The 14264-nt window shown below is 46.9% G+C and overlaps 1 protein-coding gene across 1 annotated transcript in view; it reads left to right on the top strand.

Annotated features, from left to right (window-relative positions):
* Positions 1-14264, top strand: part of glb1 (galactosidase, beta 1) — a 74030-nt gene that overhangs the window by 34590 nt on the left and 25176 nt on the right. The window contains exon 14 of the mRNA XM_080202468.1: positions 8956-9087. Coding sequence (XP_080058594.1) covers positions 8956-9087 — 132 coding nt within the window. The remainder of the gene's footprint in view (positions 1-8955; positions 9088-14264) is intronic.

Genomic DNA, 14264 nt, shown 5'->3' with positions numbered 1-14264 from the left:
TCTCCTTTGTCACTACAAACTTGATGATATTAGAGGACATCCCAGTGTACAGTGTTACAGAGCAACACACACCGCGCACAGCCATAGTCTCTATATTATAAACAGGGCATGGAGACGCTGGAGAAGATACAAACAAGTGTTTCAAAGAACGGCTCCAGACCTGACTTGACACGTTTTTCAGGAAAGACCAGGGCAGGAATGTTACCACTGCCCATGCCGGCAGGATTTTCCCATCCCGCTGCAGTGAACGGAGATGTGGCTGGGCACCAAATTCTCCAACCTCGCTGCAGTGGCAACATGGTGTGAACGGCTGGTAAGATCGCGCCCTGGGACTGTTTCCTCCAGAAAGAAGACGACTGAAGATGACCTGACAGAGGGCGTATAAATTCTGAGATGGGTAGACATTGAGGAACGCTTCAGTTGCTCGGGAGACCAAAAGTAGTGATCGCAAATATGAGATATCAGTGGGCAGGATTCTCAGCTCCCCCTCCATGGCGTGTTCTGTGGAGGCAGCCTGCCATTGGCGGGTGATGCGATCCTCCTGTCTCGCCGCTATCAATGGGTTGCTCACATACCGGGAGTGGAGGAGAGGTCGCTGGCGGGAATGGCTAGAAAATCTCACCTGATTGAAATCGAGTAAGGAATTGGTCAAACACTTCTCCGTGTAGGGAGTAGTCGTATGGTGGAACTCACTACAATGAGGAGTAGTTGAGGCCAATAGCATAGAGGAAAGCTGGTTAATCACAGGACGGAGAAAGGAATTGGAAGGTGTTATAGAAAGAAAGGAGATTGTGTACTCTGACATGAGGCAGATGGGATAAAAGGCCATTCTCTACCCAATTCTGCTGACTGTTCGAGCCTTTATTGCAATGGTATTAAGCCGATAGAGTTAATGTAGCTAACTCCCTCACTTTGGAAAAATTGAAAGATTATTGGAAAGTAACCGCAGATATTGGAAGTGTCCATACAGTGGTGTAGTGCGTAGATTGAAACTTTTGTGACAATGGTAATGATTGGTGAGCACCAGGTTAAAAACAGCAATTTATTTAATCAGTCCATGTCAAGACTGCTTCAACATGTTTCTCCTCCAATCAGCTCCAGGCTCGATTCTGATGCTAAAAGCCCATGCGCAGCTCGAGGATGGATGATCAGGTCACATGACCCTCTTGACACTCATCCCTTAAAGACCATAGAACCATAAGATATAGGAGCAGAATTAAGCCATTCAGTCCCTCGAGTCTGCTCCCCTATTCAATCAAGGCTGAAAAAGTTTCTCAACCCCATTCTCCCGCCTCTTCCCTGAAACCTTTGATCCCCTTGCCAATCAAGAACCTATCTATCTCTGTCTTAAATATACTCGATGACCTGGCCTCCACAGCCTTTTGTGGCAAGGAATTCCATAGATTCACCACCCTGTGACTGAAGAAATTCCCCCTCATCTCAGTTCTAAAGGGTGATCTAATGCCCTTCGGGGAAGGCAATCTGCCATCTTTACCTGGTCTGGCCTACGTGTGACTCCAGAGCCACAGTAACGTGGTTGACTCTCAACTATCATCAGGAAATTAGGGATGGGCAATAAATGCTGGCTAGCCGGTGATGTTCCATGAATGAATGAAAAGAAACTTAAGCCAGCACCCTCATCCTTGGCGACACTGCTGCTAGCCACTTCCTGCCAAACCCCTGACCTCGTCATTCCGCAGGCTTTGTAACTCTAGGGTATCCTCCTGTGTTTTCCATTGCAAGGGCCACTTCCAGGGTCTTTTTAAAAGTTACTTCTGATTCTGCTGGTAATTATTTCAGTATTGCTGTATTGCATACACTGCATACTAAGTGGCCCCTCAACATGTCATTCAATACTGAACCAAACTCAGTGTTCTGCTATGTATTTTACCCTTACCAAAAAGACTGCAGTGGTGTCCCCTGGGTCCCTCCCCATTGAGTTGAATTTGCACCTTTTGCACTATTACTGAGTGCTGAGACTGGTAATCCCTTTTTATTAGTTCCACAAGCTCTGCAAAGGTTTTGATATCAGGAGCATCCGGGGATGTTAAAATTCTGATCAAATTGCATATCTGTGTCCTACACACAGGAACAATATAACCTTCTTCTTATCCTCCCCCTCTATTCCATTAGCCTGGAAACATTATTGCAAACACTCCACATACTGTACCCAGTCTTCAGAATTTGCCTCTAATGGCTCTACTTTCCCAAAGATAGGCATGTTGCTGATTTCCTCTTTGCAGGTTGGATCCTAGTCGACATAGGCTTAGAATGACTTAGAACCTCTACAGTACAGAAGGAGGCCATTCGGTCCATCAAGTCTGCACCGACCACAATCCCACCCAGGCCCTTCCCCCATATCCTTACATATTTACCTGCTAATCCCGCTAACCTATGCATCTCAGGACACTAAGGGCAATTTTAGCCTGGCCAATCAACCTACCCCGCACATCTTTGGACTGTGGGAGGAAACTGGAGCACTCGGAGGAAACCCATGCAGACACGAGGAGAATGTGCAAACTCCACACAGTGACCCAGCTCGGTCCCTGGAGCTGTGAAGCAGCAGTGCTAACCAGTGTGCTACCGTGCCGCCCATTCATGGTGGACCAATTCAGATTAGGTTTCTGTCGCACTTTTTACTGTTGAGTTCACGCACTTCCGCTTTCCTTATCACCAATGTCATAATCATAATGATGGGCAACCACCAGGTTAACAACAACTATTTAGTAACTAACCCAAACTACGTACAGAGCGATTTTAATACGCGTCTTCTCCATTCAGCTCAATAACCCATTCTGACAGTACTCAGCCCCGGAAATCATGCAACGCCTGCCCCATTGGGCAATCGGGTCACATGAACCTCCAGACATTTGCCCCCTTTAAAGGGGCTTGCTTCTACACCCTTCATCTTCCACCCCCCCACCACAATCTCCGAGATATCTGTCCTCTAGACCTGACCTCTTGAGCTATGTTGTAGTGTTTTCCCCTATGAACATATCTCTTTCAATCTCTATCTTGCAACTCGCTTCCTCTTTGTATGATTTGTCTCTTTCTTGCCATGTTTGAAGCACTTTTTGTTGACCTTTTGTTCCCTCAGATCCCATGCTTAGGTAAAATTATCACTTTTATTAGACGATCTGAACCCCTGGTTTGCACAAATCACTTGAAATGAACTTTTCTCTTTTGATCCCTTTTTGTTTGTCGTAATGGAAATTTCTTACGAGCAAAATGGTGCCTGTTTCATGATAAATGCATTAATTGATGTGTTTTCTTTAATGGATCCATTGAAACTGTTATTCAAAGTCCTCAGGTAGTCTGAAAATCCTGAGCTGTTTACCCACAACCGTTAAAGTTCACCTTTCGATCATACTGCACTGTTAAGGATCTACCCTTTGTCCCTTCCCCTCAGTTTAGAATGGATTAGGTTACGGCTGGACGAGTTCCTTTCTCAGCTGTGGTCCATTGCCCATGGTGATCGCATCTAATGGCTTGTTCCGCACCCATATACATAGAATCCCTACAGTGCAGAAGAGGCCATCTGCCTCATCAAGTCTGCCCCGATTCTCTGACAGAGTATCTTACCCGGGCCTCCTTCACCCATCCTATCCCCGTAACCCCACACCTGTACTCTGCTAATCCCCCTAACCTGAACACCTTGGGACCCTAAGGGGCAATTTACCATGGCTAATGCACCAAACCCCCATATCTTTGGGCCATGGGAGGAAACCAGAGCACCCGGAGGAAAGCCATGCAGACAGGGAGGAGAACAAGCAACCTCAACACAGACAGAGACCCAAGGCCGGAATTGAACCCGGGTCCCTGGTGCTGCGAGGCAACATTGGAGACCGTTTGGATGTTTTTGTGATTGGTTCAGGGGATGGACCATTCAGAACAGAAAAGGTTTGCCAGGTTGTTGCCTGGTATGGAGGCTATTATCTATGAGGAGAGATTGAATAAACTGGGATTGTTCTCCCTTGAAAGATGGAGGCTGGGGTGAGGGGTCGGTGACCTGATAGAAGTTTATAAAGTTATTAGGGGAACAGTTGGAAGCTTTTTCCCAGGGTAAAGGCGACAATTACGAGGGGGCACAAGTTAAAGGTAAGGAAGGAATGGTTCAGTGGAGATGTGTGGGAGAAGTTTTTTACACAGAGGGTAGTGAGGGCCTGGAATACACTGCCAAGTGAGGTGGTTGAGGCAGATACTTAGCCACGTTTAAGCTTTATCTTGATAGGTGGATGAGTGGGCGGGGAATAGAGGGATACAGGCAGTTGATCTAGATAGGACAATGTGATCAGCACAGGCTTGGTGGGCTGAAGGGCCTCTTCCTGTGCTGTATTGTTCTTTGTTCTTTGTATTCACACCATAACAAGTCCTCGGAGGCAGAAGTCCCTTCACTAAAATACCCTTATTTATATGCCTGACGACAGTATACAGAGTGCTTTCAGCTAGCAGTTTATACTAGGAGTCCCAGAGGAACTGACACGCCTGGTTAAGTACAAAGCAAGAGGCTTCCTGATTGGCCCATCAATTTGGCTCTTAGTCAGGGAGTTTATGTTCTAACAGGCCCACCTCAGTTGCCTGATTAAAGTTGTTACACACTCATCCAAATTGATTTGTCTCTGATGGGCTAGAATCATAGAGTCAGAGAGGTTTACAGCTTGGAAACAGGCCCTTTGGCCCAATTTGTCCATGCTGCCCTTTTTCTTAAAACCGTTAAGCTAGTCCCAATTGCCCGTGTTTGGCTCATACCCCTCTATACCCGTCTTACCCATGTGACCGTGTAAAAATGCTTTTTAAAAGACAAAATTGTACCCGCCTCTATTGCTACCTCTAGCAGCTTGTTCCAGACACTCACCACACTGTGTGTGAAAAAATTGCCCCTCTGGACCCTTTTGTATCTCTTCCCTCTCGTCTTGAACCTATGCCCTCTAGTTTTAGATTCGCCTACCTTTGGGAAAAGCTATCAATACCACCTAGCTGATCAATGTCCCTCACTATTTTATGGATCTCTATAAGTCTGCCTCTAGGCTGACTGACTCCAATCTAATGGCTTTAGAATTTTCCAGGTGCAGTGGTACTAATGGTTAGCCATCTTAGAACCTGCTGTTTGAGTCACTTGTAATATTGCTGCTCTGTCTTGCCACTTACACACCGCTTTCAGTTCACTCAATGAATAGCCATTATCAATATTGAAAAATGAGTTTTTTAATTGAGATTTAAAGAAAAACAGCTACAACATTTGTCAACAGCACCAATTTTTGAGCATATTTATTGAACTATTCAACAAACGTTTAAAAGTTATAAACAAATATTGTTTCAATTGCATGTAAACGGAAGTCATTGCTTCAAGACCATAACCAGTCAACTGGTGCAGTTTCCAAGCCTTAAAGTCTTCACCTTAACCATCTTTATCTTGTTTCTACAGACTCCTTAAAGTGCTTTAAAGCACTTATGAGTTGCTTCACCTTTCCGACATTTAAATCCCTTGATTTGAATATCTGTTTTTAACACTGTCTTTGAAATTGTGACTGACCACATCCTCAGCGGGGATTGAATTCAACTTATTTTGTCTTCCTCTATATTTTTTTTTACATGCGACGCTGCATTGAAGTTAAAATGTGAAGATAAGGGAAGTGAACTCACAAAAAAGGCAACCGAAGCGAGCTAAAATTGTGCACTGTAGCTTAACATGGTAAACAAACTGCAGATATTAACCACAACTTGCATCTATGGCTCCTTTCCCACTTAGAGACAGATCCCAAGAGGCTGCGCAGAAGGTAGTGAAGCTGAGGGTTGAATTTTTAAACGGTTATTGAGAGTTGCAGTTTGCCACCACCAGCCAAGAGCCACTTTGCAGGTCATTTTCCCACCTCCGCACTGTGGGTGGTTAGGGGGGAAGTGCACAACCCCACCCCTAAGCAGTAGGTGGCAAGTGAGGGCGCCGAAAGCGAGCCTGTAGATGTGACAAGCAGTTAGGAAGGCAAATGGCTTGTTGGCCTTCATTGCAAGAGGACTCAAGTACGGGAATCGTAGAATTTCTACAGTGCAGAAAGAGGTCATTCAGCCCATCAAGCCTGCACCGACCCTCCAACAACAATTCCACCCCTCCGCCCTATCCCCGTAACCCCATGTACTTACCCCTCTCATTCCCCCTAGCCTACACATCGTGGGACACTAAGGGGCAATTTAGCACGGCTAATCCACCTAACCTGCACGTCTTCGGACTGTGGAAGGGAACTGGAGCACCCAGAGGAAACCCATGCAAACACGGGGAGAACGTACAAACAGGCCGTGACCCAAGGCTGGAATTGAACCCGGGTCCCTGGCACAGTGAGACAGCAGTGCTAACCACTGTGCCACTATGCTGCCCTATCAGTTCCTACGTGACCACTTAACCACTATCATTGTCCTAACTTCCTATTAACTAACCTTTCTCCTGTGATTTGAGCAATTTACACTTTGAAAAGCATTAAGGCTGGCCAATTTTCTCTCATTGAGAAGTTTGCAAGCTTTATTTTGGATAGATGTTGTTTTTCTCCAAAGGGACCAATCTTAACTTTGTTAACCTTCTTCAAAACTAAGACCTCTGTTTGAGAGAATGACTGAAGCTATATAAACCTCCTCCTAGCCATTGCACTGAAAGTAGCTGTGGACAATGCATTATGGCAAACACTTCAACAGAAAAAGTGATATTTAGATTTAAAGCTAAGATGATCTCTTACAGGACTGCTTTGAGTCAGTAGACTGGTCAGTACTTAAAAACTCTGTGACCAGCCGCGATGAGAGGCTAGTACAATAACTGACTTCATTAGTAAATGTGTAGAAGACTGTGTGCCAAAAAAGCAACTCCGAGCGTTTCCCAACCGAAAACAATGGGTGAACAGGGATATCCACTGCTTGCTGAAGTCCAGGTCTGAGGCGTTCAAGTCAGGCATCACTGACCGATACAAGAAAGCCCGATATGATCTAAAGAGATCCATCAAAGATGCCAAAAGACAGCACCAGACCAAGCTAGAGTCCCAGGCGAGCCACACTAATCCCTGCCAAATATGGCGGGGATTACAAGATGAAGGCATGTAAAATAGCCGGCTCCAGTGCAGCCCTCCCAGATAAGCCCAACACATTCTATGCCCGTTTTGAGCAAGAGGCCAGTGAGAGCACATCCTTCACTCTGGAAGCCCTGGATGAACCTGTATCTGGGTTCACCATTGCAGATGTCAGAGCAGCCTTCGTGAAAGTCAACCCATGGATGGGGTACCCGGACGAGTAGTCGGGTCCTGCGCGGATCAGCTGGTGGGGGTATTTGCAGACATCTTCAGCCTCTCTTTACAACAACCTGAGGCCCCTATCTGCTTCAAGAAGACAGCTATCAACCCAGTAGCAAAGAAAAGCCAAGCAACATGCCTTAATGACTATCGTCTGGTGGCTCTGACATCCATCATTATGAAGTGCTTCGAAAGGTTAGTCATGGCACGAATCAATTCCAGCCTCCCAGACTACCTGGATCCACTACAGTCCGCCTACCGCCACAACAGGTCCACAGCAGACGCCATTTCCCTGGCCCTGCACTCAACCCTGGAACACCTAGATAATAAGAACACCTATGTCAGACTCCCATTTATTGACTACAGCTCAGCCTTCAACACCATTATTCCAACAAAACTCATCTCCAAACTCCATGGCCTGGGGCTCGGCTCCCCCCCTCTGCGACTGGATCCTGAACTTCCTAACCCACAGACCACAATCAGTTAGGATAAGCAACAACACCTCCTCCACGATCATCCTCAACACCGGTGCCCCACAAGGCTGTGTTCCAGTCCCTTATTATACCCCTTATACACCTCTGACTGGCCAAATTCCCCTCCAACTCAACGACACCACCACAGTATGGATTGGTATGGCTCCTGCTCTGTGCAAGACCGCAGGAAATTACAAAGAGTCTCGAACGAAGCCCAGTCCATCACACAAACCAGCCTCCCATCCATTGACTCTGTCTACACTTCCCGCTGCCTCATATTTAAGGACTCCACACACCACGGACATATTCTCTTCCACCTTCTTCCATCAGGAAAAAGATACAAAAGCCTGAGGTCACATACCAACCAACTCAAGATGAGCTCCTACCCTGCTGCTATCAGACTTTTGAATGGAATGATCTCACATTAAGTTGACTTTGTCTACACTCCAGCTGTGACTGTAACATTACATTCTGCACTCTCTCTACTTTCGGCCCCTACGTGCTTTGTCTATATAGCGTGCAAGAAACTAAACTTTTCACTACATACTGATACATGTGACAGTAATAAATCAAATTAAATGAGCTGTCAATACCTCTTGCAGAGGGTGGTGGATTTGCGGAACTTGCTGCCCCATAGCGCGGTGGAGTCTGAATCGTTGAATGGTTTCAAGAAGGAGATAGATATATTTCTGATTTTAAAAAATGGGTTGAAGGGATTTGGGGAACAGGTGGGGAGGTGGATTTGAGACCAGGAAGAGATCAGCCATGATCTGATTGAATGGCAGAGAAGACTGAAAGTGCTGAACTCCTTACTCCTGCTCCTCGTTCCTCTGTTGTAGAAGGCTAGTAGATATCACGCGGTAAACACAGAAATAATTTACTGCGAAGGCATTTTACCTCCAGCACTAATAACATTTTTCGCCAAGTGTTGAGCTGCTCTGAAATTGAGCGGATATTTAACCACCTGCAGCTTTGAAAATCACTGCTGGATACATTGGTTGATATGATGAGTTCTACGCAGCTTCTGAAATAACTTTGTGACTGAAACTAATTCTAAATTCCTCACAATGAAAGCCTTGATCTTGTCCCCGATCGCTGATTATCATGAACTTGGTGCATCCAAAACCACAGTCTATATTATCGGTCTGACTGCGTGACTCACAAACTTACATTGTGTTCAAAAGTGTCTCAGTTTTGCCTCTATGTTTGTCTGTTAGGTTTTCCAAGGAATTCTGGAGAGAAATAAAGTCAACACGATCAACGTCACTGGACGGGCTGGATCAACACTCGATATCTTAGTGGAAAACATGGGCAGGATTAATTTTGGGGGAGGTATCAATGATCCAAAGGTAAAAATATATATATATATATAAATGAATCTTACACTACTGTCCCTGTGATATTACTGGAAGGTCTTGAGTTATCCAACTTTAATAAGGTGGCTAAAGTTGGTGCCTTCTGGTTCTCCATCCTGCTGTCAAGGGGAATGTGTCCTCCCGATCTGCACTGTCCCAAGTCCCTCGTGGTTTTGAACACTTCTATCAAACCTCCTCTTACTCCTCTCTAAAGCAGCCCAATCTGAATGGATAACTCCAATAACTGAAGTTCCACGTCCCTGCAACTATTTTCAGCTGCCAAGAGCAACAACTGAAGCTCTTTATTTTCTTGTAAACTCTTGGGCTACACTGGCAGGGGGGGATAGTTTTCCTGTCCCGCCCACCACGGGAATAATAGGGGCGGACCATGGAAAGGTCCGTTGGCCTCAGGCAGGATTATCCGGCCCGCCTGCCAAATCCCGCCCATAGCCTCTCAACAGCCGTGTAGAGAGATTGTCCAGGATACGTTTTGTATTTACGTCTCCTCCATTGCTTTTTACTAATAATTCCCTGTTGGCCTTACATTAAAACAGCTCTGTCAGAGCAACACTGTGTCTCCTGGGTACATGGCCTGAGGTTTTTGATGCTGAAATTGCTGTTAGGATCGTCCTGGGTCACTGTAACTGCTTGGCTGTGTAAATGATGGTTGGCATTAAGTTGTCGAGTTCTGCATGCATCCCCGGACAAACCCACCCCCCCCCCACCGACTACCCAACTACCTCTGACTACCCCACAACTCCCTGACTACTCTCCTGATTTGACTGCCTCCCTGTCAGCCCTACCCCTTACCTTTCCCTGACCATCCGTTGCTGCAGGAGTGGAGACTTATCATTAAGAGATGTGTGGCATTTGTGTGCAATCTTTTTCAGACCATCGGATAGACAACCCACAAAATGAGGGATACGGTAAGACGGCGGAGTTTTGAGGTGACTTGATTGAAACATTTAAGATCCTGAGGGCTATTGACAGGGTGGATGTGGAGAGAGTGTTTCCCATCGTGGGAGAATCTAGAATTGGGACTCGCAGTTTAAAAGTATGCGATCGACCATTTAAAATAGAGATGAGGAGAATTTCTTTCTCTCAGAAGATAGTGAGAAACGCTCTTCCTCAAAAAGGTGATGGTGGAAGCAGAATGCTTGGATAGGTTTTAAGGCAGAACTAGAAAGACTTTTGATAAACTTGGAGGGGGACGGTGGAAGGATATCGGGGAAGGTACAATCAGATCAGCCACAATCTCATTGAATGGCGGAGCAGGTTCAAGGGGCCGAATGGCCTACTCCTGTTGTTTTATCATATCTGGAGTTTCCCCTCCTCATCAAGCAGACCAGAGATGCCAGCTAGATCAGCCATGCCCCTAACATTCTGCCAGGTGTGCCCCCTTGCAACAGACTGTCTGCTGGGTCACAACTGACGGGCAGGTGTTAAAGTTCTGCCACATTGGGTGGCACAGTGGTTAGCACTGCTGCCTCACAGCGCCAGGGACCCAGGTTCCATTCCAGCCTCGGGTCACAGTCTGTGAGGAGTTTGCACGTTCTCTCCACGTCTGGGTGGGTTTCCTCCGGGTGCTCCGGTTTCCTCCCACAGTCCAAAGATGTGCGGGTTAGGTTGCTTGGCCAGGCTTAAATCCTCCCTTAGCGTCAGGGGGGATTAGCAGGGTAAATGACGGTTACGGGAATTGGACCTGGGTTGGATTGTGGTCAGTACAGACTCGATGGGCTGAATGGCCTCCTAGTGTAGGGATTCTATGATCATCCACAACGCCCTTAAGGAGGGAAATCTTCTGGTCTTACCCAGCCTGGCCCGTGCGTGACTCCACTCTCTGAAGTAGCCCAGTCCGTTACATTAAAGCTCCACTGGGATTTAGCTGAGCGTCAGATGCTCCGTTTCTCCCTGGCAGTGGTGGCGGGACGTGATTCCGACCCGTTTCTCTCTGTCTGCCCAAGCTCCTCCTCTTCATGCTTTAAAAACCTCAATCACGTGATCCTTTAATCTTCTAAATGCCTGGTAAAAACAATCCTTGTTTGCATAATCTGAGCGTGTGTGATTTAACCCTTGGAGTCCGAGTGTTATCCTGGTGACTCTGCATTGCACCATCTCCAAGAGCAATGTGTTCCTCCTGAGGTGTGGTAACCAAAACTACTTACAGCATTCCAGGTCTCATCTAATCAGGGAGAGGCAGAAGCATAACTCCAAACTCCTTGTACTCTAGCTTTCTGGATAAAGAATCCAGCATTCCATTAATTAAACATCATGATTATTTGATCATGACATTTTAATAGCAACATAGAAACTAGAAGCAGGAGTAGGCCATTCGCCCCTTCACGCCTGCTCCGCCATTCATTTTGATCATCAAATTCAATATCCTGATCCCCCTTCCCCATCCCAAATCCCTTGGTCCCTTTAGCCCCAAGATCTATTGTTAGGGTTCTCTTGGGTGACAGCAAGCTAAAGGCACACTTGGTCAACTCCTTACACAAACAGCGCTGGACACCATGCGTCCAATGCAAGCTGTTAATCGCTTGTGCACAAGGAGAACTCTCTACGGCCAACACGGAATGGCCTGAGCAGTTCTGAGTGCACAGAGGAACAGCTCAGCAGTTGTGGTCAATTACAGCATATCAGGAACAAGAAATTGTTCACACCTTTCATTGACATGGATATTTGCCAATTAAATCCCGGCCCTTTCGCCCTTTCTCATTCGATTAAAAAATTGACTGCTGCTAATCCTTAATTTGCATAGCACATCCTCATATCTTGCCTTTGGTATTTGTTATGGAAAAAAATCTGATCTTGTTCACCCTCTGGAAGAGAAAACTGTTATGGGGGCTTGTGAAGAAATAGCAGAGACTGCCTCCTTTAGAAGGTCAGTAAGCTGGTAAACATTTCCCACTACTGTGCAGGGATAGCATGAGCTTTTAATTTAAACGCTTTAACTTCCACACAATTTAACTTCCAAACGATGAAACTTCAATCTGAACTTTTTAACTTCCACACGAGATATATCTAATTCCTTCTTGAAATCGAACAATGTTTTCGCCTCAACTACATGTGATGGTAGTGAATTCCACACATTCACTCTAGGTGAAGAAATTTCTCCTCGTTTCCCCACCCCTTCCCCCCCACCCCCGTATGACAACCCCCACCCCGGCCCACTGACAGAATCCGCAGCCCCCAAGGGCAGGCTGACCCCGACACCCCCTCCCCCTACTCTGGCTGACCTCCCCCATAACCCATCCTGATCACTGGCCTCCCTCCTTCCCCAACCGATGCCTAAGCAGTGTGCCAGTAGGACCCCCCAACCCCCCACAAATCATCCCTTTGGCCCTGCCCCCCCCCCCCCAACGCATTGCCCCTATGCCCGATAGGCAGTGCCAATGTAGCCCATGGGCATTGGCACTTTGCCCCTTGGGTGGTGCCAGGGTGCCAATGGCCAGGGGCACCCCCCCCCACTGTCCAACCCTCTGTGGAGCCCTGACTGGCCCCCTTCACTCCAGTGGGGTCGGGCCACTAGCTCCCCGTTAGTGGGGAGCTACTGTAATCCCTGCTGGAGTGAAACACTTTGGCGGAGGTGGGGGGAGATGCTAGTGGGCCCAGAGACTGCAGCCCTGAGTTCGCTAATGAAATTTAAATGATATTTAAATGACCGTTTTGAATGGTGTTAGTGTCTCCCCACCGACTTCCGGCACGGAGCAGATGCCGCCGGAGATCCGACGCTGGGAGATGCAAGCGGGGCGTGAACGCGTGTGTAAACCCCGTGAATCAGTCAACGCGAGAATCTCCTGGCCCGCTAAAGCAGCAGAATGGGAAAATCACTGCCCAGGTGGGTGGCCTCGTTACTGCCCAGGTGGGTGGCCACGTTACTGCCCAGGTGGGTGGCCTCCCCCCCCACCCCGGCCACAACGCTGCCCAGGTGTGGCGCCACCGCTGCCCTGTACAATGGCAGTAAAACATCCTTATTCCTACACTCAAATCCTCTCGCTATGAATGATCAACGTACCTGGACTCTGATGTGTCTTTGGACTTAACGCGTTTTCAGCTTCTCATCATTTCGAAAGTATCTATTCTTTTTATCTCCAAAGTAGAAGGCCTCACGTTTGTCGAGATTGAAATCCATTTCTGTCTTTTTCCTTTCATTTAATTGATTACCATCTTTTGGTAATATTATCTCTCCATACAAACCGCCTACAATGCTTTCTGGCTTGGTGTCACCAGCAATTTTGTATATGTGGTTTTCTAATCCACCGCTGAAGCAGAGAATTGTTAATGTACAAAGATGTATGTTTATGGGGCACCACCCGTCACGTGACACTGATTTGCGCTCCTGTCCATTATCCCAACTTTCTGTCTCCTCCCGCTCACAGCTAGCTTCTGAATAAGGTCAATAATTTACTCTCAGTTTGATAATCTTTAACATTAGTTAATAATCTCTATCGAGAAACCTTACCAAATGCCTTCTGGATGTTCATATAAATAACATCCATAGATAATCCCTCGTTCATGTCTTAAATCATCGCTTCAAAAAAATCCTATCAGGTTGTTAGGCATGATCTGCCCTGTACAGTTCTATACTGGGTCTCCCCAATCAACTGAACTATTTTGAGGAACTTGGTCTCTAATGATACACTTGTAAAGTCCTGACAGTAGATTTTGATGGGTGGCACAGAGTGGATAGCACTGACGCCTCAAGCGCCAGGGACCCAGGTTCGATTGGCGACTTGGGTCACTGTCTGTGCACAGCCTGCACATTCTCCCCATGTCTGCATGTGTTCCCTCCGGGTGCTCCAGTTTCCTCCCACAGTCTGAACGATGTGCTGGTTAGATGCCTTGGCCATGCTAAGTTCTCCCTCATGGCACCTAAACAGGCATCGGAGTGTGGTGACTAGGGGATTTTCACAGTAACTTAATGTAAGCCTACCCATGTTGGACGAGGTGGGCTCGAGGAGGAGTTCTTGGAATGCTGCCGGGATAGTTTCCTGGAACAGTGTGTGTTGGAGCCGACGAGGGAGCGAGCTATCTTGGATCTGGTGCTATGTAATGAGGCGGGTAGAATTAGGGACCTTGAGGTGAAGGATCCTCTTGGAGAGAGTGATCATTGTATGGTGGAGTTTCTGTTGCAGATGGAGGAGGAGAAAGTGGGTTCCCGGACACGT

The sequence above is a fragment of the Carcharhinus amblyrhynchos genome, chromosome 2 (assembly GCF_965287045.1).
Source record: "Carcharhinus amblyrhynchos chromosome 2, sCarAmb.v2.hapA, whole genome shotgun sequence".
NCBI classification, from domain to species: domain Eukaryota; kingdom Metazoa; phylum Chordata; class Chondrichthyes; order Carcharhiniformes; family Carcharhinidae; genus Carcharhinus; species Carcharhinus amblyrhynchos.
The sequence above is the reverse complement of the archived record's forward strand: the minus strand, read 5'-3'. Positions and strand labels throughout refer to the sequence as shown.